This window comes from Phocoena sinus, chromosome 19, assembly GCF_008692025.1.
Source record: "Phocoena sinus isolate mPhoSin1 chromosome 19, mPhoSin1.pri, whole genome shotgun sequence".
Lineage (NCBI taxonomy): Eukaryota > Metazoa > Chordata > Mammalia > Artiodactyla > Phocoenidae > Phocoena > Phocoena sinus.
In genome coordinates, this window is record NC_045781.1 from 10,483,563 (window position 1) to 10,509,611 (window position 26,049).

At 38.3% G+C, this 26,049-nt stretch overlaps 2 protein-coding genes across 3 annotated transcripts in view; one reads left to right on the top strand and one right to left on the bottom strand.

Moving 5' to 3' along the window:
* Positions 1-3,746: 3,746 nt before the first annotated feature.
* Positions 3,747-25,491, top strand: ZNF404 (zinc finger protein 404). 2 transcript variants are annotated; one of them, XM_032614188.1, is made up of 5 exons: positions 3,747-3,776; positions 4,641-4,717; positions 18,560-18,619; positions 19,566-19,692; positions 23,864-25,491. In XM_032614188.1, the coding sequence occupies exons 3-5, from the start codon at positions 18,590-18,592 to the stop codon at positions 25,384-25,386; spliced, it is 1,680 nt and encodes a 559-aa protein (XP_032470079.1). In that variant the 5' UTR covers positions 3,747-3,776; positions 4,641-4,717; positions 18,560-18,589; the 3' UTR covers positions 25,387-25,491. The 2 variants fall into 2 exon arrangements, with proteins under 2 accessions (XP_032470079.1, XP_032470078.1); XM_032614187.1 differs by having other exon boundaries at positions 3,767-3,956.
* Positions 17,802-26,049, bottom strand: part of ZNF283 (zinc finger protein 283) — a 47,413-nt gene continuing 39,165 nt past the window's right edge. The window contains exons 5-7 of the transcript XR_004347036.1: positions 23,032-23,112; positions 22,852-22,910; positions 17,802-18,640 (exon numbers count right to left, since the gene is read on the bottom strand). The gene's annotated coding sequence lies outside the window, so the exon portion shown is untranslated. The remainder of the gene's footprint in view (positions 18,641-22,851; positions 22,911-23,031; positions 23,113-26,049) is intronic.

A 26,049-nucleotide genomic window follows, 5' to 3' on the forward strand; every position in this document is an offset into this window, starting at 1 on the left:
CTTTACATTCCAGTTTAGACTTATCTTGAAGCTCATTGATTCTTTCCCTGGCCATGTCCAGTCTACTGGTGATCCCATCAAAAGCATTCTTCATTTCTGTCACAGTGTTTTTCATTTCAGGCATTTCTGGTTTTATTATTATTTTTCTAAGTTGTGGTAAAATACACATTACACAAAATTTACCATTTTTATTTTCTATTTATTTTTTAAAATAAATTTATTTCTTTATTTTTGGCTGCATTGGGTCTTCATTGCTGCACGCGGGCTTTTCTCTAGTTGCAGTGAGTGGGGGCTACTCTTTGTTGTGGTGCACGGGTTTCTTACTGCGGTGGCTCCTCTTGTTGTGGAGCATGGGCTCTAGGCACGTGGGCTCTAGAGCACAGGCTCAGTAGTTGTGGCGCACAGGCTTAGTTGCTCCATGGCATGGGGGATCTTCCCGGACCAGGGCTTGAACCCATGTCCCCTGCATTGGCAGGCGGATTCTCAACCACCATGCCACCAGGAAAGCCCTAATTTTACCATTTTTAAGTGTACAGTTCAGTAGTGTTATGTACATTCACACTGTTATGCAACCATCACCACCATCCATCTCCAGAACCCGTTTTATGTTGCAAAACTGAGAATATGTCCATTAAATAATAACTTCTCATTCCTCCTTCTCACAGACCTGGAAACCACCACTCTACTTTGTGTCTCTATATATGTGACTACTCTAGGTACCCCATATTAAGTGGAATCATACAGTATTCATCTTTTTGTGATGGGCTTGTTTCATTTAGTATAATATCCTATAGATTCATCCAAGTTATAGCATGTGTCAGAATTTCATCTTTTTAAGGCTAAATAATATAATCCATCATATGTATATGTCCCATTTTGTTTTCCTGTTCAGCCGTCAATGAACACTTGGGTTGCTTCCAGTTTTTGGCTACTGTGAATAATGTGGCTATGAATATGGGAGTCTAGTATTTCTTCTGGAATCTTTCCTAGGGTCTCCATTTCTCTGCTTATATTACTTAACTGTTCTTGCAAAGTTCTCTTGTGGAAGGATTCTAAAAAATGTATATAACCTCTGTCCTGGAATTCCATTAGGAATTTATTTAGAAGTACATATACCCTTATTTTTAGGAGATGCATACTGAAGTATTTAGTATTTTATTAAAAGTGGAAGGAAATATAATTTTAAAAAATCAATGAGGGGCTCCCTTGGTGGCACAGTGGTTAAGAATCAGCCTGCCAATGCAGGAGACACGGGTTTGAGCCCTGGTCCGGGAAGATCCCACATGCCACGGAGAACTAAGCCTGTGCACCACAACTACTGAGCCTGCACTCTAGAGCCTGCGAGTCACAACTACTGAGCCTGTGTGCCACAACTACTGAAGCCCATGCACATAGACCCTGTGCTCCACAACAAGAGAAGCCACCACAATGAGAAGCCTGCACACTGCAATGAAGAGTAGCCCCCACTCGCCGCAACCAGAGAAAAGCCTGCGCGCAGCAACAAAGACCCAACACAGCCAAAAATAAAATAAAATAAATAAATTTATTTTTAAAATAAATAATCAATGTGAAGAATGGGAACACCAAAGATATAACTATTATCACTGACAATGACCACTCTCCCATTCATAGTTGCCATATTTTAACAGCAATAAGGTCTTACGTAGGAAATAGTACTATAATTTTGTATTTCATTGGAATATATATATTGATAAAACAATGTATTCATTACCTATAATTTGAAGTTTGGCAAGTAGCTCTCTGGTGGACAAATTGAATGGTCTTAAGTGTGTCTTCTCTGAGTCACAGTTTTCTCTTCAGAAAATGAAGTAACAATGTTGCTTGACGTAGAATTCAGGTCATGACTCCCTGGTCCTTCTTCTCTGACTCTCCAAGTGTAAATAATTCGGTTTTTAGTCCAGGGCTTTCCAAACTTATACACTAAAAATTCCTTCACAGCACAGAAGAATGAAAGCTTACCTCTGGGAGCCTAACATGGACACAAAAGTGGCAACCATTTGCATATACAGCATATGACTCTGAATTCTGTCTTATTTGAAAAGATATGTTGATTTGGATTCTTCTTAAAAAATCTGTCTGACTGAACATAAAATATCCAAATGATTTGCCAAATAAATAGCAAATCCTTTTACCCAAATCTTAAAGTTATTGCCGCAAAAAGGTGCAACATTTCTCTTTCATTGTTGAGAAGAGTAAGGCGGCCTAGTCACTCACAAACATATACAGTCATAATATCACAGGGTTCTATATTCATATAATCAAAATCCCACATATCCATCTCGGAGTCATGTAGTTTCTCACTCAGTAAGCCTGTTCACAGTGATCCACATTCACAATATCCATAGAATGCACATGTAAGAAAAGCAAAGAAGTCAAGTAAATTTTAAGTCATACTCACAGATAAAAACATACAATCTCATAACTAAAGTCATAATCTCACAGGCCTCAAATAGTGCATCATATTACATAATTCCACACACAGTCACAAAAGTACTCAAACTTTTTAATGTTTATTCTAGAAGAGTCTGGGAAATAAAGTTTTATTAGGAGATTAAAATACGTTCAAACTTCCTTTCAAGCTGCCCAGAGAGCTGGGAAAAGAAATGTTCCACTCTCCACTGGGGCCATGGAGGGCTCACATGAGGGAAGGTCAGAGTTCACCGCAGTTTCACCTAAGGTCAGCGGGTACAGCGCTGTTTTCACAAGTCCCACTGGGGAGTTGAGAGAGGAAGAAGGCTGGATTGAAATCTGATTTTATTTGGCTAAGGTGCAGGGCTGCATTATGACCTTTGTTCACCCCTTCTTCCAAAAAAACAGAAAATAAAAATAATAGTATTTTACGATTGTTTAGGTATAGTAATAATAATAAATTGAGTTTCTTTGAATTAAACACTTTCTTTGACCAAAAATTGTTTACTTCTGATTTTAAAAGACATTTTTGTAGGCCCCTAAAAGTATTGTGGGCCCTAGGCATTTTGCCTTCTGTGTCTAATGGATGAGTCAGCCCTGCTAGTATATGTCTTCGGCAAAAGTCAGCCAGACTCAGCCTTTTATGGAAAGAAAGGCAAGTTACTGGGCAGGAGGAATTTCGGGGTGGGGATGGAGGAGCGGGGAGGAAGTGTGCTTAACAAGTTTTATAATATCTCAAAATCTGAAACACAAACCATTTTCACATCCACACTCTACGAAACAAACCAAACAGAAACAATCCCATACATGGTTACAGACACACAATGGGTCCCACAACATCGTACAGCATGAAAACGCGAACACACCTACACACGCCCAGGCGTTCTTTCTTTAAAACAAATGCATACTTAATGCCAGCTGTGCTCCTGGCGCTACTCCAGGTGATGCTGCTACCTGGGCGGAGGGTGAAAACTAAAGTCCTGTCCTCACAGCTCACACGTAGGTAACCACCGTACCCAAGAGCCCACCACCGACTCCTCCTCCTGCTGCACGCAGGTTTGAGGCTCTTAAGTCCCCAAGCGCCTGCTCGGACTGATACAGTCTGGGCTCGTATTCCACTCGCCTTTTCCACGTACGCAGGTCTACCTGAAGGCACAGTCCTCCCGAGGTCGGGTCAACCTCCGCCGCGTGCCGCCACACGCCTGCGCCTGCGCACTCGGAACACCGCGCACTCCCCGCGCCAGGACAGTTCCGGGTGGACTGCATTTCCCAGAAGCCACCGGGCTCGCATCAGCCTCGGTCCCTGCGTCCTCTTCCGGTGGCCGAGCAGCTGTGGTCCCTACGTGGTGAGTAGATCGTATGCAAAGATAAGAATGGGCAAAAGCTTCCATAGTCTCTCACTGCAGCTGGACTGGGACCCGCGGTGGGGGTGACAGGCACTCAAGGCAAGGACGCTCCGGGTGCGGACGCTGCTTGTCGGGCCTCGAGTCTCAGGCTCGTGTCTGCGTGAGCAGCAGAGAAGATTTGTATGCCTATTGAGATATTTGTGTGTGTGTGTGTGTGTGTGTGTAGGTGTAGACGTGTCTCCGTGACAATGTGTGCGTTTGTGTGTCATTATTTAACTGGGCGATTGTGCTTATTTAACTGCGTGGCTTATGGATGAGCGAGAGTTGTGTGGCCATGTGGGTTGTCACTGGAACTCTTGGCTCTAGACTTCGCTGATTCCTCAGCCCTCTCCTCTCACAGCCACTTGGGGTCTGGCGCAGATAAAGGAGGGAAGCCAGATTCTGAGCTTTAGAATGGAAGAATGGAGGATCCCAGCAATCGATCATGAGATGAGATTTTCTGAAGCTGGATGCGGCCCCAAGACAGGCTTCTGGGAAGACCTGATAAGGTCCCAGGAGTAGGATTCCCTCCTGGGAGGGTCCCCTTAGAAAGTTCCGAGGGGCCAGCTATGTTTCACAACCACAGCATTTCCAAAACTCTGGCCCCAGGAACCTGCTGTGAATTAGATTCCACCGCAGACATCAGTGACGGGGCCTCTCTCACACTGGGAAAGGTCAACGCTGTCCCAGTCTCCTTCCTACTCCCATTTGGTTGTTTGTGGTGGACTGGGTAAAGGAGTATGGTCATGAAGGGAGGGTATTTTGTAAGTGAATGTGCTCTCCAAGAAAATCCTGATGTCTCATGATTGCCTTCTCTGTTCCCAGTGCTGCCTGTCTCGGAAAAAAAAAGTATCCTGAGAGAGGAAAGAATTTTTGTTACACAACTAAAAGTTTAAGTTCAGGTGAGTTGGTGTTTCCTCATTATTCATAAAACACACTTTAACTTTAAAGGCATGTAATCCTTCTTTTCCTTCAGCTGAAATGTCCTGCCTGGTACTGACATATCTGTAAATCATAGGGCCATGCAGAGGAATCACCCCGTCAGGGTCCCCAAGCCCTTCTCTCCATAATTTATTTAACCTGTGGCCTACTGTTAGCTATTATATTTCTATTTTTGACTAAAAACTAAATTAGTCTATAATGAACATGATTATGCATAGATCTTTATGTCCTATTATAGTCATAACCTAAGGATAAATTTCTGGTTTTGAAATTTGAGTCAAATACCAGATATTTATGCTTGTATTTATTGGAACACAATGACAAGAAGATATAGTTGCTATCCTCAAATGACTTGTTATCCAGTAAAAAAATGAAATCAGTGGACCTAGAGACTGTCATACAGAGTGAAGTAACTCAGAAAGAGGAAAAACAAGAATCATATATTAATGCATATATGTGGAATCAAGAAAAATGGTACAGATGAACCGGTTTGCAAGGCAGAAATGGAGACACAGATGTAGAGAACAAATGTATGGACATCAAGGGGGTAAAGGGGGGTGGGATGAATTGGGAGATTGGGATTGACATATATACACTAATATGTATAAAACAGATAACTAATAAGAACCTGCTGTATAAAAAATAAATAAAATTTAGGGGCTTCCCTGGTGGCGCAGTGGTTGGGAGTCCGCCTGCCGATGCAGGGGACACGGGTTCGTGCCCCGGTCCGGGAGGATCCCACATGCCGCGGAGCGGCTGGGCCCGTGAGCCACACCTACTGAGCCTGCGCGTCTGGAGCCTGTGCTCCGCAGCAAGAAAGGCCGCGATAGTGAGAGGCCTGCGCACCGTGATGAAGAATGGCCCCCCGCTTGCCACGACTAAAGAAAGCCCTCGCACAGAAACGAAGACCCAACCCAGCAAAAATAAATTAATTAATAAACTCCTACCCCCAACATCTAAAAAAAAAAAAAAAAAAAAAAACAGTACAAATATAAAAAAAAAAAAAAAAAAAAAAAAAAAAAAAAAAAAAAAATTTAAAAAAAAAGAAATGAAATCAGGATAGGAATAAGTAAGATAGAGGATCTGAAATGCCACTGGAGAAATTCAGGTGACCTGCCTCAGGAGTTGACAGGAAGAGACATCATTTTGTTTATAGCAGCACTGCCAGAATATGATCAAATTATGAGAACTCTGAGAAGAAAAATGGATTTTACACCTTAGCGTTTTTATTCTAGTGATGTTAAATGCATAGTGACAGTAAATGCGACGACTGTTTGCAGAACATCTTAGCTAGGAGGACAGGTTCAGAAGCAAAATAAATTTATCAATCAGGAATATATAATAGGAAGCAGCATTGAGACTACCATTAATGTATACAAAACATCATAGCCTCCAGTTTACACAGACATACATTTCTATAGACAAACAAATTAGGGTTGGTTCAAGTACTGGGAACTGATGGAAATGAAGTAAAACTTTTCAGTAAAAACACAGGAACTGTTTTTAGAACAGCATTGGTTCTCAAATGTAAGCTGCATTAGGATCACCTGCAGGGCTTGTTCAAATACAGTTTGCTGGGCCCCAGCCTCAGAATTTCTAATTCAGTGGGTCTGGGATGGAGCTGAGAATCTACATTTCTGATAAGTTCCCAGAGATAAAATTTTGAGAACCTTTGTTATAGAGTGTACTAGGCTTTATCTTCAGGTTCAGGGATATTAAAGGGGGGAAGAAGAGGTGAGATTTTTTTCCCACCTCTTTGGAGAAGAGGTTGCTCCTTTAAAAAATAAAAAAACATATCTGTGTGTGTGTGTGTGTGTGTGTGTGTGTGTGTATGTGTGTGAAATTAAGGAATGGCTATTGTTTAAAATTTTCTGAAATATACATTTAGGAAAAGGAAGAAAACCAAGGCTATGACACACAAATAAGCAATGTTAATAAATAGGTACATACATTTATATATTTTTTTCTATTTATTGATTTCTGTCACTTTTTCTATATATAGATAAGTACATATATTTTTATAAATATAATCGTATTTTGTATTAGTATGATTTTGTGCATTCGTAACCTGATTTTTTAACAATGTTATTGAGATGCAGTTCACATACCACACCATTCAGCTACTTGAAGTGTACAATTTTATACATTTAATATATTCACAGGCTTGTGAAACCATCACCACAGTCAACTTTAGAACATTTTCATCACCCTAAAGAGAAACCCTATTCCCATCAGCAGTCACTCTCCATTTCCTGCAACTGCCCCAGCCATGGTCAACCACTTACCTACCTTCTGTCTCTATTAATTTGCCCCTCTGGACATTTTGTAGAACTAGAATCACACAATATGTGGTCTTCTGTGACCAGCTTCTTTGAATTGTAGCATGTGTCGGAAGTTTCTTCTTTTTTTTTTGCAGTACACGGGCCTCTCACTGTTGTGGCCTCTCCCGTTGCGGAGCACAGGCTCCAGACGCGCAGGCCCAGCGGCCATTGCTCACGGGCCCAGCCGCTCTGTGGTATGTGGGATCTTCCCGGACCGGGGCACGAACCCATGTCCCCTGCATCGGCAGGCGAACTCTCAACCACTGCGCCACCAGGGAAGCCCTCTTCTTTTTTAAGGCTGAATAACATTCCATTGTATGGATATACCATGTTTTATTTATCCATTCATCAGTTGATGGACATTTGAGTTGTTTCTGCTTCTTAGCTATTATGAATAATGCTGACAGGAGCGTTTGTGTACAGGTTTTTGTGTAGACATATATTTTTGTTTCTCTTAGGTATACATTTAGGAGTGGAACTGCCAGGTCATATGGTAACTCGTTTGAGGAACTGTCAGATTGTTTACCAAAATGTCTGTACCATTTTACATTCCCAACAGCCACATGTGAGGGTTCCAATTTCTCCACATTTTCACCAATGCCTGTTATTATCTTTCCTTTTTATTATAGCCATCCTAGTGGGTATGAAGTGGGTCTTGTGGTTTTGATTTGCGTTTCCCTGTTGACTTATGATATTGAGGGTCTTTTCACATACTTACTGGCCATTTGTATGTCTTCTTTGGAGAAACGTCAGTTCAGATTCTTTGCCCACTTTTTGTTTTAGTTTTTTTTTTTTTTTTTTGGTGGTACGCGGGCCTCTCACTGTTGTGGCCTCTCCTGTTGCGGAGCACAGGCTCCGGATGCGCAGGCCCACCGGCCACGGCCCATGGGCCCAGCCGCTCCGCAGCATGTGGGATCTTCCCGGACCGGGGCACGAACCCGCGTCCTCTGCGTCGGCAGGCAGACTCTCAACCACTGCGCCACCAGGGAAGCCCCTTTGCCCACTTTTTAATTGAGGCATTGGTCTTTGTATCCTAATTTTTTTTACTGACATGATATTTTGAATATTTTCATTCCCTTAACAGTTTCTCAAGCTTAGCATTTAATGACTTTAATATTTCATTACATGGACACATCAGCTGTTGCTGAGTTTAGAATGCTGAACACGCCTGCTCTCCATGCTGTACCAATTCTATATCTTGATCAACTTCACTTCTTCCAATTTCTCAGGCCATATGGGAACTTAGGGCTTTGTAATTTCAGGGGTCGTGACGTTTGGGAATGTGGCAACAGCCTCTACTTGTAACTGTACTGTCTCAGAAGAACTTGTATAAGGATGTGATACTGAAAAATCATAGAAGCAGAGTCTTTATGATCAAATCTTTAAATTCAAAATGTGATCTCTAGGGCTTTTTTCTTCCCTTAATGTGACCCTCTAGGGAGGGTGAAGTGTTTGAATTTCTGAGGGATTTGAGATTTAAATGACTGTTCTACTCTGTCTTCCTTGAGGCATCATCATCCTGGTTCCTTGAATGGCTTTCCTTTGGCCTTTCTTATGTGGGACTTCCCTGCCCCTTCACCACAGGACTGTGTCTGGATTTGTTGAGAGCTGCAGCATGCCTAAGTTCTATTTCTTTTATGTGCAGGTTTTTCTGTTTCCAAGCCAGGTGTAATTCCTGAATTGGAACAAGGAGTCCAGGCCTAGTAGGTGGAGAGTGTAGTGACAAGAGGATTTGTCCAGGTGAGTCAGGGGAATCCAGAAAAGGGAAAACTATGGAATATCAAAGTTCATGACTGATGACACAGAACCTTGATATTCCAGTATGAGACAATCAACTCAGAGACTTTTAAGCCCTTGGAGAAAAAAAAAGGCCTCATCATCATACCCCAAATATCACCATATTCATCTTTTATTTCACCCTCCAATCTCAAAGAGAGTGATTAGCTCTATTATAATTTTTATTATAGAATACATTCTCATACAGTAATTCAGAAAGTACAGGAAAGCTCAAAATGAAGAGACTACTGTAAACATTTTACTCCAAATTTTTTTATCCATCCCTCAATGCACATGCATATATTCATACATGTTATTTTACTTGTCATAACAGGGTAACATTTTGAAATATAATGGTTTTACCCATTATCATCAAATAAAGGTCTCTATCATTTTTTCATGGAAATATATATAATAAAGTATGCATATCTTAGCTGTGCGTATAGCTTAATGAATCTTTACATTTGAAAACACCACCCAAATCAAGAAATAGAGCATTTCTTTCCCCTCCTGGAAGATGTGCTTGTGTCCTGCCCCAGTTAGAACAAACCCTCCCCCACAAGAAGTAAACATTATACTGACTTCTATCACTCAAGATGAGATTTGCCTGTTCTTGAACTTCATATAAATGGAATCTCTTGTCTCTGCTGCTTTTTGTCCAAAACTGAACTTTTGAGATTCATACGTGTTGTTTTGTGAATCAGTAGGTTACCCCCAACCCAAGTGTTGTGTAGTATTCCATTGTATGACCTTACCACAATTTGTTTATTCACTCTTATGATGAGTTGTTTCCAGTATTTAACTATTATGAATAAACCTTCTATGAAAATTCTTGTACAAGTCTTTTTGTGGACACATGTTCTTGTTTTTCCTGGGAATATACCTGGGGGTGGAAGTGGTTAACTTAATTTACACTCCGACTGCAATGTATGCAAGGTCTAGTTACTTCTCAAACGGGCCAACACCTGATATCGTCAATCATTTTAAATTTAACCATTCTGTTGCATGTGTAGGAGTACCTCATTGTGATTTTAATTTGTATTTTTTTGATAAATAATGTGAGCATCTTTTCATATGATAGTGCCCATTTTGACATACTCTGATGAACTGTCTATTCAAATCTTTTGTCCAATTTTTAGCCTGGCTTTTGTTCCTTTTCCTATTGAGTTGTAGGAATTTTAGATATATTTTGAATACAAGTCCTTTGTGTGTGTATATAAACCTGTGTGTGTGTGTGTAGAGAGAGAGAGACAGACAGGCAGAGAAAGGGAATATCTCCTAATAGCCTGTAACTTCTTATTCACTTTCTTAATGACATCTTATAATGAAGAGATATTCTTAATTTTAACTGAGCTCATTTAACAATCTTTTTCTTTCATGGCTATTGCATTTGTGTTCTGTTTAAAACATCTTTTCTTGGGGAAGAAGGGACAGATCTTCCTTAAGGTAGAATTCCAGTTGTTAAATGTAGAAGGAAAGAGGGACATGGAAAATGGCCATTAGGCAAACACCACAGTAGTCGTTGTTTCAGATGAGATCCACTGGTAGATGCTAAAACTAGAGGGTGAAAGTTTGAAGAGAAAAAGGGTTTGCCTAGTGTCAAAGGATTCCGCATCACCCACGATATTTATTAACAACAGAGGGAAAGGTAGTACCTTTCTAGTGGGGAAACCCATCAGAAAGCAGTTTCACCAAGTGATCAAGGTTAACATCATCAGTGATAAAGTACTGACATCACGAGCCCTTTCATGTCATACAGTGAGAAGGACAGAGCCTCCCTGTGGTACTGCCAAAAATGCAGAGCCTCATTCCAATTGTGAAACATCAGACAAACCAAGTGGAAGGACGTTTGATAACTTAAATGATTGGTACTCCTCCGAAGTGAAGAGGTCATGAATTAGGTGTGATAGACTTTAGGGTGACAGCCATGATTCCTGCCTGCTGGTGTCTATGCCATTGTATAATCCCCCTCCATTGGAGTGCAAGCAGGACCTGTGACTTGTTTCTAACCAATAGAAAATTGGTGAGGGGATGTCAGTCCTGTGATTAGGTTACTTTTTACGGCAAAAGTAATGGGATGTCGCTACTATGGTTACATTATGTCACATAAGACTCCATCATAGGGACTTTCCTGGTGGTCCAGTGGTTAAGACTCTGCATTACACTGCAGGGGACGTGGGTTTGATCCCTGGTCAGGGAACTAAGATCCCATGTGCTGCGAGGCACGGCCAAAAAAAACCAAAAACAAAACAAAAAGAGACTCCATCATAGCATACTGGAGCTAGAGACTCTGCTCGTGGGCTTGATGAAGTAAGGCAGTGTTGGACAAGCCCTTGCAAGAAACTGCAGGCAGCCTCTAGGACCTGAGGTCATTCTCCAGCTGACAGCCAGCAAAAAGTTGAGGCCCTCAGTCATCCAGCCGCAAGCGTATGAATTCTGCCAACAATCTGAATGAAATTGAAAGTGGATTCTTCCCCACTTGAGCCTCTGAATGAGAACACAGCCCAGCTGATACCTTGTTTGCAGCTTATAAGACCAGCATGAGGAGACCATCCATCGAAACTGTCCAGACTCCAAGTTCACAGAAACTGTGAGATAATAAATGTGTGTTGTTTTAAGCTAAATTTGTGGTAATTTGTTATGGTAGCAGTTGAAAGCTATTACCATAAGAAAGACTGTGGAGATTGGAAGAGACTGAGGAGAAATAACAGCTCAATGCAGTGTGGGATCATGTATAGGATCCTGGAAAACAAAAATGATATTAGTGGGAAAAACTGGTGATATTTGAATAAGATATGCCATTTGTAGTACTGTACCAATGTTAATGTCCTGGTTTTGACCATTGTCCTACGTAAGATGTTCAAATTAGTTTGAGCGGTATATAGGAAACTGTACTACTCTTGCAACTTTTCTCTAAGTCTAAAGTAAGTGGAAATAAAAATTAAACCAAAAAAAGAGAAAGTTTTGCCTACCCCAAGATCATGAAGATATTTTCCTGTTTCTTCTTACAGAAAATTTATTGCTTTAGCTTTCACATTTAGGCCTATGATCCATCTTGAATTTACATCTGTATATGTGGTGGGATCAGGGTCAAAACCATTTTTTCCACACAGATTGCCAATTGCTCAGGCACCATTTGTTGAAAAGACTATCCTTTCTGCTCTAAGTCAGACTTTTATTGTTTAAAAAATGTGACTATATATGTACAGGGCTCTTTCTGGACTGTCTATTCTGTTGGTCTGTTTGTCAATCCTGTGTCAGTCCTGCTGTTTTAATTACAGTAGCTTTATATTATGTCTTGATATCTGGTAATGTACATTCGACAACTTTGTTCTACAAAATTGCCCTGGCTGTTCTGGATTCTTAGCATTTCCATATAATTTTAGAATGATTTTCTTAATGTTCTAAAAAAAAGCTGCTAATATTGTTTAGAGATGCATTGAATCAGTAGATCAATTTAGAGAGAAGTGGTCATCTTAGAATAGATTCCTCCAATTCATGAACATGAAATATGTTTCCATTTATTTAATTCTTCTTTAACTTCTTTCCTTGATGTTTTGTTGTTTTCAGTCTAAAAGTCTTGCACCTCTTTTGTTAGATTCATTCCAAAGTGTTTTATATTTTTCATGTTTTTTATGAACTTGGGATTTTTTAAATCTCATTTTTCAATAGCTTTGCTTTACTATAATTGTTTGTTTTATACTGTGACCTTTTAGTCAACAAACTTTCTAATAAATTCATGTATTCTAATAGTCTGTAGGATTGAAATTTTTTTTCTATGTACAAAATCATGTTATCTGCAAATAAATATGGATTTACCTCCTTCCTTCCAATCTTCATACCTTTCATTTCACTTTTTTCTCTTATGGTATTGGATAGGTCTTCAAATACAAAGTTAAATGGAAGTGGTAAAAGTGGAGATCCTTGCCTTATTCCTGAACTCAAGACATTAGTCCATATTTTACCTCTCAGTTTTATTCTGTATATCCCCTTTATCAAATTAAAGAAGTTCTATTCCTAGTTGGCTGAGAATTTTTATCATGAACTGATGTTGAATATTATCAAATGGTTTTTCTGCATGTAATGAAATGATTGAATGGTTTTTCTCCTTTATTATTTAAAGTTTGAAGATTATATTGATTGCTTCTTAAAAATAAAGTGACTGCATTTCGAGAATAAATCTCTTGGTCATATATATCACTGGCCTCTCCTTGCTAATATTTTATTTAATACACTTGCATCTGTGTTCGTGATAGAGATATATTGTAGTTTTCCTTTCTTGTAATGTCATTGTCAGGTTTTGATATCACAATTATGAGGGCCTCAAGACATGGTCCATTTTTATTTGTTTTCTAGAAGATACTGAGTTTGATTGGCATTTTAAATTCCTTAACTGTTTGGAGGATTTGCCACTGAAGCCTCTGGGCCTGACATTTTATGGGAAGGTCCTTAATTAATATAGATTTAATTTCTTTAATAAATATAACAATATTCAGATTTTCCATTTTTTTTTTTTTTTTTTTAATTTTTTTTGTGGTACGCGGGCCTCTCACTGTTGTGGCCTCTCCCGTTGCAGAGCACAGGCTCCGGATGCACAGGCCCAGCGGCCATGGCTCACGGGCTTAGCCACTCCGTGGCATGTGGGATCCTCCCAGACCGGGGCATGAACTCGTGTCCCCTGCATCGGCAGGCGGACGCTCAACCACTGCGCCACCAGGGAAGCCCCCCAGATTTTCCATTTTTTATATCAGTTTCATTGAATTGTTTTCAAGAAAATTTAAAATTTCTTCTACATTTTCAAGTTTATTGTCATAGAGTTGTTCATAAAATTCTGTTATCGATTTAATAATGTCTATAATATATGTAGTGATATCTCCTTTTATAGTCCTGATATTGGCAATTTTTTCCTTGAACAGTATAGCTAGAGGTTTATTAATCTTATCTCTTCAATGAAATAGCTTTTGGCTTTATTGATTTTCCTCTGTTATAGATCTGGGTTTTTTATGCCACTCATTTTAGTATGTTTTACTTTCTGTAGGCTTAATTTGCTTTCCCTTTTCTAGCTTCCAAAGGTAGATCATTGATTTTTAACCATACTACTTTTATAAAACATAAATTTATGTTTGGGTGAAGGGGATCAAAGAGTAATAAGAAAGGAAAATAATAAGTGGGCAATCATTATAAATGCTCATGCTATCTACTGGGAGAAAATAAATTATGGATTTATTTGGCATTGTAGTAATTTGACAAAAGATTTTCATAATAATTTCGCTACTAATTGATTTACTATGTCAATGTCTTTAGTACACCTAGTAATTACCAGTGGTGATTAGATAATGAATGGCATTTATCTGCAGCATTTGTAAAAACAAAACAAAAACAAAAAATATATATTTAAAACTAAAAATATCATTGTAAGCATTAGTTTGACTGCATCTCACAAGCTTTGTTATGCCATACTTTTATTATCATTTAGCTCCAAATATGTTCTAGTTTCCATTATGATTTATTCTTTGACCTGTAATTATTTCAAGTGAATTTTTATATTTGGAAACATTTGAGAAATACCAGTTTTTGAGTTCCAAAATACACATTCTTTGATATTAATCCTTTGAAGTTTATAGATACTTATTTTATGGCCCAGAATATTCTGAAAAATATGCAAAGAATGTGTAGTCTGTAGTTTGGGAGTATAATGTTCAGTTGGGTCATTTTGGTTATTCCTGTTCAACCTGCTATGGCCTTGTTGATTTTTTTTTTCTCTTCCTGTTATCAGTTACCAATGGAGGGTATAAAAAAATCTCTAAAGTTAATTATAAACTTATCCTTTAATTCTGCTGACTTTTGCTTTTGAAACTATCTTATTAGGAGTAGAAGGAATGTAGGATAACTGTTATATTCTTGTTGAATTGTAGGAAATATCTCTTCATTACTTATAATACTTCTTGCATTTAAGTCTATTTATCTGTTGTTAATATACCAGTGTGCTTCTAATTACTGTCTAATATACTTTTCCACTCTTAACATATCTGTGTCTTTAAAGTGTGTTTCTTATAAGCAGTGTAATTGATCCTGTTTTTAATTTAATCTGAAAATCTTAGTTTTTAATTGCAATGTTTAGTCCATTCACATTTTATTACAGTTACTGATATAGTTTGGTTTAAATATGCCATCTTGCTATATGTTTTCTGTTTATCCCATTTATTCTTCATTTCTTTATTCCTCCTTTCCTGCCTTCTTTTGAATTAATCAGGTAGTTTTCATTATTCCATTTAATCTCCTCTATTAGCTTTTTTAGTTGTGCATCTTTGTATAATTCTTTTAGTAGTTACCTGAGCTATTATAGGATGCATCTTTTTTTTAACATCTTTATTGGAATGTAATCGCTTTACAATGTTGTGTTAGTTTCTGCTGTATAACAAAGTGAATCAGCTATATGTATACATATTTCCCCATATAGGGTGCATCTTTAATACAGTCTTCTTTAAAATAGGGTTTTTAGGGGGCTTCCCTGGCAGTCCACTGGTTAAGACTCTCCACTCGAAATGCAGGGGGCACGGGTTCGATCCCTGATTGGGGAGCTAAGATCCTGCATGCCGCATGGCACAGCTGAGAAAAAAAAAAAAAAAAGTAGGGTTTTTAACCACATATCAAATAACATAAGAACATTTCAATAGTTTAAATCCATTTATGCTGATATTGTCATTCCTTCTTCCAGTAATACAGTCTTCACAAAGCATTCTAGTTTTGGTTCCTTTAAACAGTCCATTTGTTTAGTCATATTAGTCATATGACTTGTCCACAGCTATTCATTGCTTTTTGGCACATTCATGCTTCCATCTAGGATTATTTTCCTTTAGCCTGACTGCTGTCCTTTACTATTTCTTGTATTGTGGGTCTGTTGATCAGAAATTCTCTCAGCTTCTGTTCAAAAAAATCTTTATTTTACCTTCATTTCTGAAAGATATATTCTCCAGGCATAAGATTCAGAGTTGTCAGGGTTTTTTCTTTCAGCACTTTGAAGATACGATTCCATTTTTCAGGCCGCTAAAGTTTCTGTTGAGATAAGAACTATTTTTGTTGTTGTTGTTTATTTATAACTGATGTCTTTTTTAAACTACATACTTTCAAGATATGTTTTTCAATTTTGTTTTTCAACAATTTGGCTATGATATGCCTGGGTAAGAATTTCCTTATTTTATCTGGTTAGGTTTGCTGAGCTTTTTGATTTATGTATCAAGGTATTTCATGAGATTTGGAATGATTTTGTCCATTATTTCTTCAAATCAATTTTCCGTTCTATTTCTTTTAGGTGTTCAATTCCACATTTTATCTGTTTCTTGTATTTCTCTTACATTCAGCTCTGTTCTTTCTTTTTTCTCTCTGCGTAAGGTTATTGTTAATTTGACTTTATGTTAATTAATACCATTTTCTGCTGTTAAATCCATCCAATACATTTAAAATTTTTGATACTATATTTTTATAACTATAAAATGTTCATGTGGGTCTCTTTTTTATGATTCTACTAAATCTCTATTGATATGCTCCATTTTGCATTCCATTTTGTCCATCTTTTCCTCTATTTTCTTTAGCATGTTAATCATAATATCTTTAAGTCCTTGTCTACTAGCTCCATTGTCTGGATCATCTTTGGGTTTATTTCTATTGAGATTTTTCTCTTATCAGTAACTTTCCTGTTTCTTTGCATTTTTCGTAAGTTTTATCATATACTGGCATTGTCAATAATATATTATAGAGACTCTGGATTACGTTATCTTCCTTTAATAAGTCTATGTCAGGGTTTCTCAACCTTAGCACTGTTGATATTTTTGACTAGATAATTCTTAGCTGTGGTGGGGGGCTTTCCTATGCCTTGTAGGATGGTCAGCACCATCCCTGATCTCCACCCACTAGTTACAGTAGCACCCGTCCACACATTTTGACAAACAAATATGTCTCCAGACATTGCCAAATGTGCCCTGGGGGGCAGGATCACCCCCTATTGAGAACCAGTGATCTGCACAATCATTTTCAGTATCTGTTTCATTTTCCATTATATGAATGAATACACTTTATTGAATTAACTACCCATCTAAGTACATTTAGATTTTTCTCCAGCGTTTTTTTTTTTTCATTTTAACTAGTGTCTATCATCATATTCCTTTATACATCTCTAGGCACATCTTACAGTTATTTCCTTTAGGTGAAGTCTCAGAAACGGCCTTTCATCATTAAATTCTTCTTATGCATAATTTTTCGTACATGTCTCAATTGCACTAGGTTTTCACAGGTCTATAGGATAGCATGAGAATGCTCTTTTCCCTACAGCCTTACTAATATGTGGTGTATCATTAACTTTTAAAATCTGACAGTTGAATACCTGTAAAATTGTACTATCTTTGTTGCTTTAAAACATCTCTTTAGTAAATCTTTTGACAGGTGCTGTCTTAATTATTTATTTTCAGGTTTCATATAATGAAACAAAAAATCTGGGTGTCAGAGACAACAGTTCAAAAAAAAAAAGTTGACTTTATAATTATAGAAATGTGATTGAAAACACCACTTCTACTTATAGTTTGTGATATGGGAAAATACCTTTACTTCTTTGAGCTTTTATTTCCTCATCTGTTGAACTGAGTTAATAAGTACATTTCAGGATTAAATGTTAATGTGTATAGCGCAGCTATCACATAGGTTACAAATATCTATGTATTACTGTATGGCTTTAGTGAGTAGGAATTCACATCTTCCTGTGGGTACTGGGTGGCAGTGATTCATGCCAGCAAGCAAAGTGGATCCTGATAGGGAAATCCAGGTTGGTCAGCCCAGAGGACCTTGGAGTCAAGTTCAGGCTTCATGTGGGCAGACAGTTTTACGGTGGTCAAGTTTTCCAAGTTGGTCCCTACTCTTTTCTGCCTTTTTAAAATTTTTATTTATTTTTATTTTTGGCTGCATTGGGTCTTCTTTGCTGCGCGCAGGCTTTCTCTAGTTGCACCGAGTGCGGGCTACTCTTCATTGTGGTGGCTTCTCTTGTTGCAGAGCACGGGCTTTAGGCACATGGGCTTCAGTAGTCGTGGCACGTGGGCTCAGTAGTTGTGGCTCGAGGGCTCTAGAACACAGGCTCAGTAGTTGTGGCTCACGGGCTTAGTTACTCCACGGCATGTGGGATCTTCCCAAACCAGGGCTCGAATCCATGTCCCCTGCACTGGCAGGTGGATTCTTAACCACTGCACCACCAGGGAAGTCCCTGTTTTCTGCCTTTTGTCTGGCAGAGTCCAGGTCCACCTTGAGGACATGAAGGTTGTTGAAGTTTGTGTTGTATGGCCTGGTCTCAACCCTGGAAGGTAGGGCTGAATTGGGGAGGAGGATCTGCTTAATGTGACTGGACAACCCAAGCTGGGTACATCTGGCATGATCAGAATGAGAAATAGGCCAGAGGGGCGTGTCTGGATCTGGCTTTGGTTCAAGAGAGCCTCTGCTCTGTATCCACGCTTGTGAGGCTTGTTTCCCAGACACAGGAAAGGGTTTGAGTTTGTCTGGACTCTGTCTCATATCCCCTGACATGTGTTTATGTGTTTGGGAGGGCAGAGAGTGGGCAAGGATGGCAAGAAACAGGAATAAAGAAGAAAAAAGAAAGGCTCTCTTACCTTAATTTTGGGAGTTCTGAGCTACATTGTGTTTCAAGGCTTCTTTTTCCTCCCTCAGCTCTGGCTTCTCTGGACTCAGCTTCTGAGGATGATTGGCAGTTCTAAAACCATGGGCCGGGTAAGTGGGTTTCTCTCCTTCCTGAAATATTACAATTTTTAATCCAGATAATATTTTCATTCTTTATCCCAAAACCTCCTTCCTAGGAAAGCTGTATCTCAGGCTGTTTCACAGTTGCTGCCTTTACAGAGAAGGATGGTGTCCTCCCTATTTGCTCCCTTTTTTCAAACTGATTTTTCAGTTTTTCATCAAATGAGTTATTCCTCTTCTATATGTTCAGTCTTCTCTCGGGAGCAGTGTTGGAGCAGTAAAGGGGTGAAGTACCTTGAAGGAAGTATTTTAGCTTCCCTTGTTAGGTTTGTAGTTTCATTGTATAGAAATGGTGGCCCTCTTTGACCAGAAGAGGGAGAACTTTCTCCATAGTTTTCCAGGTAGATAAGGGAGAATTTGGTTTCGAATGGTCTCAGTCTCAGTGTTAGATGAGATCTCAGCTTTGAAAAGCTTTTAGGTTTGGGTTGAAATGGGATTGGTGCCTGCCTACAGAGAGGAGGGTTCTGGCTGAGGAATCACTGAGAAGTGAATAGGGTTCTGAGGCCCATTTTGTAGGGGAAGAGAGATTGCTTGGCTTGAGTCATTCAATGTTGTTCTGGATCATTCTACATTAGTGTGTTCTAACTCAAGAACCAGAAGTTCAGTAAGGGATTGTAGAAAGGGAAGATGAGAACCACATCTGGTGGATAATACTGAACTGTGGGGAAGAGGTTAAAGAAAATTTTGAAAATTAAAATTAAAGAAATTTTTTGTGCTCCAACAGGATTCTTCAAGATTGGGTAAGGAATCTACTTCAGATATGCTAATTTATTTATTATTTATTCTCATCTACCCATGTCATGATCTTTAACTTCAGCCTACTTGTTTTTATATATCACCCCCTACTGCAACTCAATATTCCATCTTGAAATTTTTTTTCTACTTTTACAAATAATACATGAATTCATCATTTCAGGTGCCACTGACATTCAGTGATGTTGCCATAGACTTCTCTCAGGAGGAGTGGGAATGCCTAAACTCAGATCAGAGGAACTTGTACAGAGATGTGATGTTGGAGAATTATACTAACTTGATATCACTGGGTAAGGACATCTGTCTGAAGTAATGTAGAATCTGCTACCTGGAATATCCACTTTTTCTACTGTATATTTTATGCACTGTGCTAAGAAACTAGCGAAATTTCTGCTCCATATTCTCAAAGGACTATTTTGGGCTTTGTTAGATTGAAATAAGCACCTTCATTCAGCACCTAAATCTTTTTTAAATTTTTATTTATTTATTTATGGCTGCATTGCGTCTTCATTGCTGCACGCGGGCTTTTTCTAGTTGTGGCGAGCGGGGGCTACTCTTCGTTGCAGTACGCAGGCTTCTCATTGCGGTGGCTTCTCTTGTGGAGCATGAGCTCTAGGTGCACGGGCTTCAGTAGTTGTGGCACGCGGGCTCAGTAGTTGTGGCTCACAGGCTCTAGAGTGCAGGCTCAGTAGTTGTGACGCATGGGCTTAGCTGCTCTGCAGCATGACAGCACCTAAATCTTCTCTGTCCTTCATTTACCTTCCTACCTCCTTCTGATCCATCCTGCAGTTGCTTTTTCTAAATGACCAAAGGATTGAATTCTGGGAATTTTCTGCATAACTACTGGCAAAGAAAACAAATGTCAAATTATGTGTATTTTCATAATGTCAACAAATATTCTATTTTAATTGCCAATCCACCTACATGGAGAACAGGTAACATAGAGTCCTGGTTTTCTCTTTATTACAGATGAGACTTTGTAATTTTTACAGTGGTAGAATGAGTCAAGATCATTATCTTTTTGAGTATTTTCTGTTATAGCAGTGAAAATGTTGGCTTTCAGTAATTTGATAGATTCTACTCAGAAGTGTCTTTGTTCAGGTTTTGGACAATACTTGACCGTTCTCTCCTCTCCTCTGGGATTCCAGTTATATCTACGTTAGATCTTTTGAGAACTTATCTCTAGAAATTCACTTTGATTGTCTTTTATAACTTCCAGTTACCTGTTGCAATTCTTTTATTTACTGTCTTTTTATTACTATTTTTTATGTCTTAATTAATTTATTTATTCTTATTTATTTTTGCCTGTGTTAGGTCTTAGTTTCGGCATGTGGGATCTTTCATTGCAGCATGCGGGCTCTTCATTGAGGCGAGCAGGCTTCACTCTAGTTGTGGTGTGTGGGCTCCAGAGTGAGCAGGCTCAGTAGTTGCAGCATGTGGGCTTAGTTGCCCCTTGGCATGTGGGATCTTAGATCCCCGACCAGGGATCAAACCCACGTCCTCTGCATTGGAAGGCAGATTCTTAACCACTGGACCACCAGAGAAGTCCCTGTTTTTTTTTAATTTAACTTAATTTATTTTATTTTTCTTTTGTTGACTGCGTCGGGTCTTAGTTGCATGCAGGCTCTTCGTTATGGCGTGCGGGCTTCTCTCTAGTTGTGGTGTGCAAGTTTTCTCTTCTCTAGTTGTGTCACGTGGGCTCCAGGGCGCATGGGCTCTGTAGTTTGTGGCACGTGGGCTCTCTCATTGAGGCACGTGAGCTCAGTAGTTGTGGTGTGCAGGATTAGTTGCCCCGCGGCATGTGGAATCTTAGTTCCGCAACCAGGTATCGAATCCGCATCCTCTGCATTGGAAGGCGGATTCTTTACCATTGGCCCACCAGGGAAGTCCCTCATCTGTTTTTTAAACTCTTCCATCAGTAGTTATTTTGGAATTCTTGTATGCCTTCATTGTTTGGTATCATCTGTGGGCCTACTTCTATTGTTTCTGTTTTTTCCTCTTGTTATTTGCCATATGGTAATGCCTCTCCAAGTTACTAGTAATAGTGATCGTGTGCTGGACATTGTGTACAAAAGAACTGAAGAGATTCTAGATAGTGGTATCTTCCACCAGAGAGAACTTAACATTTTCCTCTCTGGGTCTGATAGAATAGCAGATATTAAGCTGGGTCAGTGCTGGTTTTCAGTTTGGTAATACTCAACTACCTCTTTTTTATCACTGTGCTCAGAATCAGTGAGTTTCTCTAGGGGAAAAGCGGTGGTAGATCTTCAGGGCTAATTCACCACTCCTTTAATGGGTCTTATCTGTTTGGATTTTAAATTTACTCTCCCAATGGATCTTTTATTTCCAGAAGAAATGCTGACAATTAATAAGCTAACCATCCATTTGGTAAGTTAGGAAGAGCACAACAGACTTAAAGAAAGTGGAAGAAAGGAAATAATAAAGGAAAGAACAGAAATTAATGAAATAAAAACTGAACATATAAAAGAGCAAGTCAAAACTATAAATTTGGTTATTTCAAAGAATTAATAAAATTGGTGCAACTCTCTCAACATGAATCTATGTAAGAAAAAAGGGGGCCTCATTACAAATCCTGAAACCTTGAAAATGTGATGCTAATTTTGATAAACATTATGCCAGAAACTGAAAAATCGAATGAAATAAATTATTAGAAAATTTTAATCTACAAAACAAACACTCAGGAAAAAAAATTGAAAATATGAAAACTCTCACAAGCACTAAAGAAACTGCATCAGTCATCAAGAGCCTTCCCACAAATTGGAAGATTCAAGCCTGGATGGTTTGTCATTAAAGTGCAAAAGTTTGAACATGTAAGAATTTGGGGGAAATTTTTCCCATGACCTCTTATATGTGGATTTTGACAAAGGATAAGCTACAGAAAAGTAAGAGATGACTAGAAAATAGCTACTTGAAAATACAGAGTATATTTATAATAGCTCTCTAAATATCCTTGTCTACTAATTCTATTATCTGTGTCACTCCTTGCTCTGTTTCTTTTTCTTGATTTTTCTCCTAGGAAGGGTTATATTTTCCTACTATTTTGCATGCCTGATAATTTTTGTATTAGGTGCCAGACATTGCAACGTTTACTGTGTTGGAATGCTGGATTGGGGGACTTTGTTCTGGGATTCAGTAAATGGGACTTGTTGATCCTTTCATGGTTTGCTTTTAAACTCTATTAAGCTGGGTCCAGAACAGCTTTTAGTCTAGGGCTAATTTGGCCCCGCTACTGAGGCAATAAAGTGTGAGAGATTAGAGTCAGAGAGAGATAGTTGGTAACTGTTGCATAATTTTCAGAAACTAGATCGTTATTTTACTCAGTTTCCTTCTCCACTGACCTTGATTTTTATCCTTACTTACCTTGATTTTCATCCAAGTTACATTTTTAATTCACTATTTTATTCTACAGTTCATTATTTAACACTTACCTTGTGGTAGAACTTGTTTTTCAGTGGTAGTTGAAAGAAGTTTTGAATTCGTACTTGAGCTTTAGAATAAGAAAATAAATAGTAAGACAAATGAGACAATAAATATGTATGAGAGAAAAGCATCATGAAGGCAAAGAATTAGATGTTGGAATATAGAATAAAGGATATGAATTTACTTACAGTTAGCAGAGCCAGCCTTTCTGAGGAAGTGATTTGTAACACCTGGAGATAGTCATTTAGAGAAGCCACCTAAGAGGATTCCTGCAAGGTAAAGCATCCGTGTGAAGCCACAGGCAATGGGAAAAGTTGCAGTATGTTCTAGTAGCTGAAAAGATGCAGTGTGGTCAGATATAGGGGAAAAGATGTCAAGGGCTTGAAATGAATTTTTAGAAGTAAGACAGAGTCTTCTTATTTATGGTTATGTGCTTGGGTTTCATTCTAAGATAAAGACAGACCATTGAAAAAATTACATAGAGAGCCATCTGGTAGAGAATATTAAAAATGTAGATGGCCAGGACCTACTCACAGATTCTGATTCACTCAGTCTCAGTTGACATCTAAAGGGTAGTATATACATACATCACGCCCTCTTTGAACCATTATTATAAAACTTCTCACTACCCCCCTCCAGGTTAGCACACACAGTTTTGAGGACATTAGCCTGCTGTTGCCCCCTTTGCCTGGCAAAGCAAATAAAGCTATTATTTTCTGCTTCACCTCCCTCAAAAAAGAAGGGTTGTATATGTAAGAAATTCCTGTGGAAATACTGATCCACAACTAAATATGAGAACTACTGATTTTTCTCTTTGCCTATTCACAAACTTTACATTCTCATGTTAGCTTTAATAATTTTCTGAGCCCTTCTTGCCTTTAAAAAATTTCATCACATTTTTTTAGAATTTTATGACCCTTTTACTTCTAATGGTTATACTTGTCAATTTATTATTCTTCTTACTATATTTCCCCTTGTACAAGAAAAATAGCATTTGTTTGTTCTCTCATTTTCTTTCAGACGTTGATTTCACAAGTGAGAGCAACAAATTATCTTCAGAAAAAAGCAGTTATGAAGTAAATTCATACCATCGGGAGACAATGAATAGAAGTAAAACCTTCAACTTTATGGCGTTTATTTTCAGAAATGACTCACAGAACAGAACTAAATTTGAAAGACAACAGAAACCTAAAATGGGATATTTTAATCACATGATATTCAGGAAACATATATCCCTTCCTCTACATCAAAGACTTCACACTAAAGAGAAGTCATATGAATGTAAGGAATGTAGAAAGGGCTTTAGGAAATATTCACACCTTATTGAACATCTGAGAGACCATAGTGGTGTAAGACCCTATGAATGTAAGGAATGTGGAAAGGTCTTTATAGTTCTCCAGCATTTTATTAGACATAAAAAAAGTCACACTGATTTGAAACCCTTTGAATGTAATGGATGTGAGAAGGCCTTTAGGTTTTATTCACAGCTTATTCAACATCAGATAATTCATACTGGTGTGAAACCCTATGAATGTAAGCAATGTGGGAAGGCCTTTAGACGTCATTCTCACCTTACTGAACATCAGAAAATTCATATTGGTTTGAAACCCTACAAATGTAAGGAATGTGGGGAAACTTTTAGGTTGTACCGACATATGTGTCTCCATCAGAAAATTCATCATGGTGTGAAACCCTATATTTGTAAGGAATGTGGAAGGGCCTTTGGTCATCGTTCAAGTCTCTATCAGCATAAGAAAATTCATTCTGGTGAGAAACCATATAAATGTAAACAATGTGGAAAGGCCTTTGTTCGCAGTTATCTACTTATTGAACATCAGAGAAGTCATACTGGTGAGAAGCCTCATGAATGTAAGGAATGTGGAAAAGCCTTTAGTAGGGGCTCAAGCCTTCTTAAACATAAAAGAATTCATAGTAGCGAGAAACTCTATGATTGTAAGGAATGTGGAAAGGCCTTCTGTAGAGGCTCTCAACTTACACAACATCAGAGAATTCATACTGGCGAGAAGCCCCATGAATGCAAAGAATGTGGGAAGACTTTTAAGCTCCATTCTTACCTTATTCAACATCAGATCATTCACAGTGATTTGAAACCATATGAATGTAAACAATGTGGGAAAGCCTTCAGTCGTGTTGGAGACCTTAAAACACATCAGTCAATTCATGCCGGGGAGAAACCTTATGAATGTAAGGAATGTGGAAAAACCTTTAGACTTAATTCTCAACTAATTTATCATCAGACAATCCATACTGGTTTGAAACCATATATATGTAAAGAATGTAAGAAGGCCTTCCGTTCTATCTCAGGTCTTTCTCAACATAAGAGAATTCATACTGGTGAAAAACCTTATGAGTGTAAAGAATGTGGTAAGGCCTTTAATCGTAGCGATCGACTTGCTCAACATCAGAGAATTCATACTGGTGTGAAGCCACATAAATGTAAGGAATGTGGGAAAACCTTTACTCGTTGCTATCAACTAACTCAACATCAAAGATTTCACATTGGCGAGAAAGTCTTAATGTAATGAGAGTCAGAAAATCTTTAGCCATGACACATCCTTTAACATTATCACTATTCTACCACCTAACGATATGGTAAAGATTAAATTATTTAACATAAAATATGATTGTTTGGAAGGGCATCTGGCACAGAGTATTTGCTTACTAAATATTGTATCATTCTTTAATAATTACTAGTATTACTATAAATAAATTCATGTGGAAGGAAGACCCTGTGAGCATATTTTAAAAATCTATAATCATTCATCCATATTTCATTTCAGATAATTAATTCTGGACAAAATCCCATAGAATGTTTTAAACAAGAAACTTTTTTATTCAAAGCTCATCCCCCTGAAGATTAATAATGGTAAGAAACCCTATGCTTTTGCTGAATATTGAGAGTATAGCTGTTGAAAAATTGGAAAGTGGTTTGAAGAAATTTTTTTATAATAATTTCTATAATACAGATAACATACAATCCACATTCCCTACGATTCATGGAAATTAGAGATTAACAATGGGTAGCCAAAAGACAGATGTTGACTTGGAGAAGGTTTCCTCAAGTATTTGAAAAATGTCAAATTTACACAAAAGGTACAACAATGGTACAATGAAGGTTTATTTACCCTCCACCTATATTTAGTATCTCTCTCTCATGAAAATGTATATATAGATTCACATATATC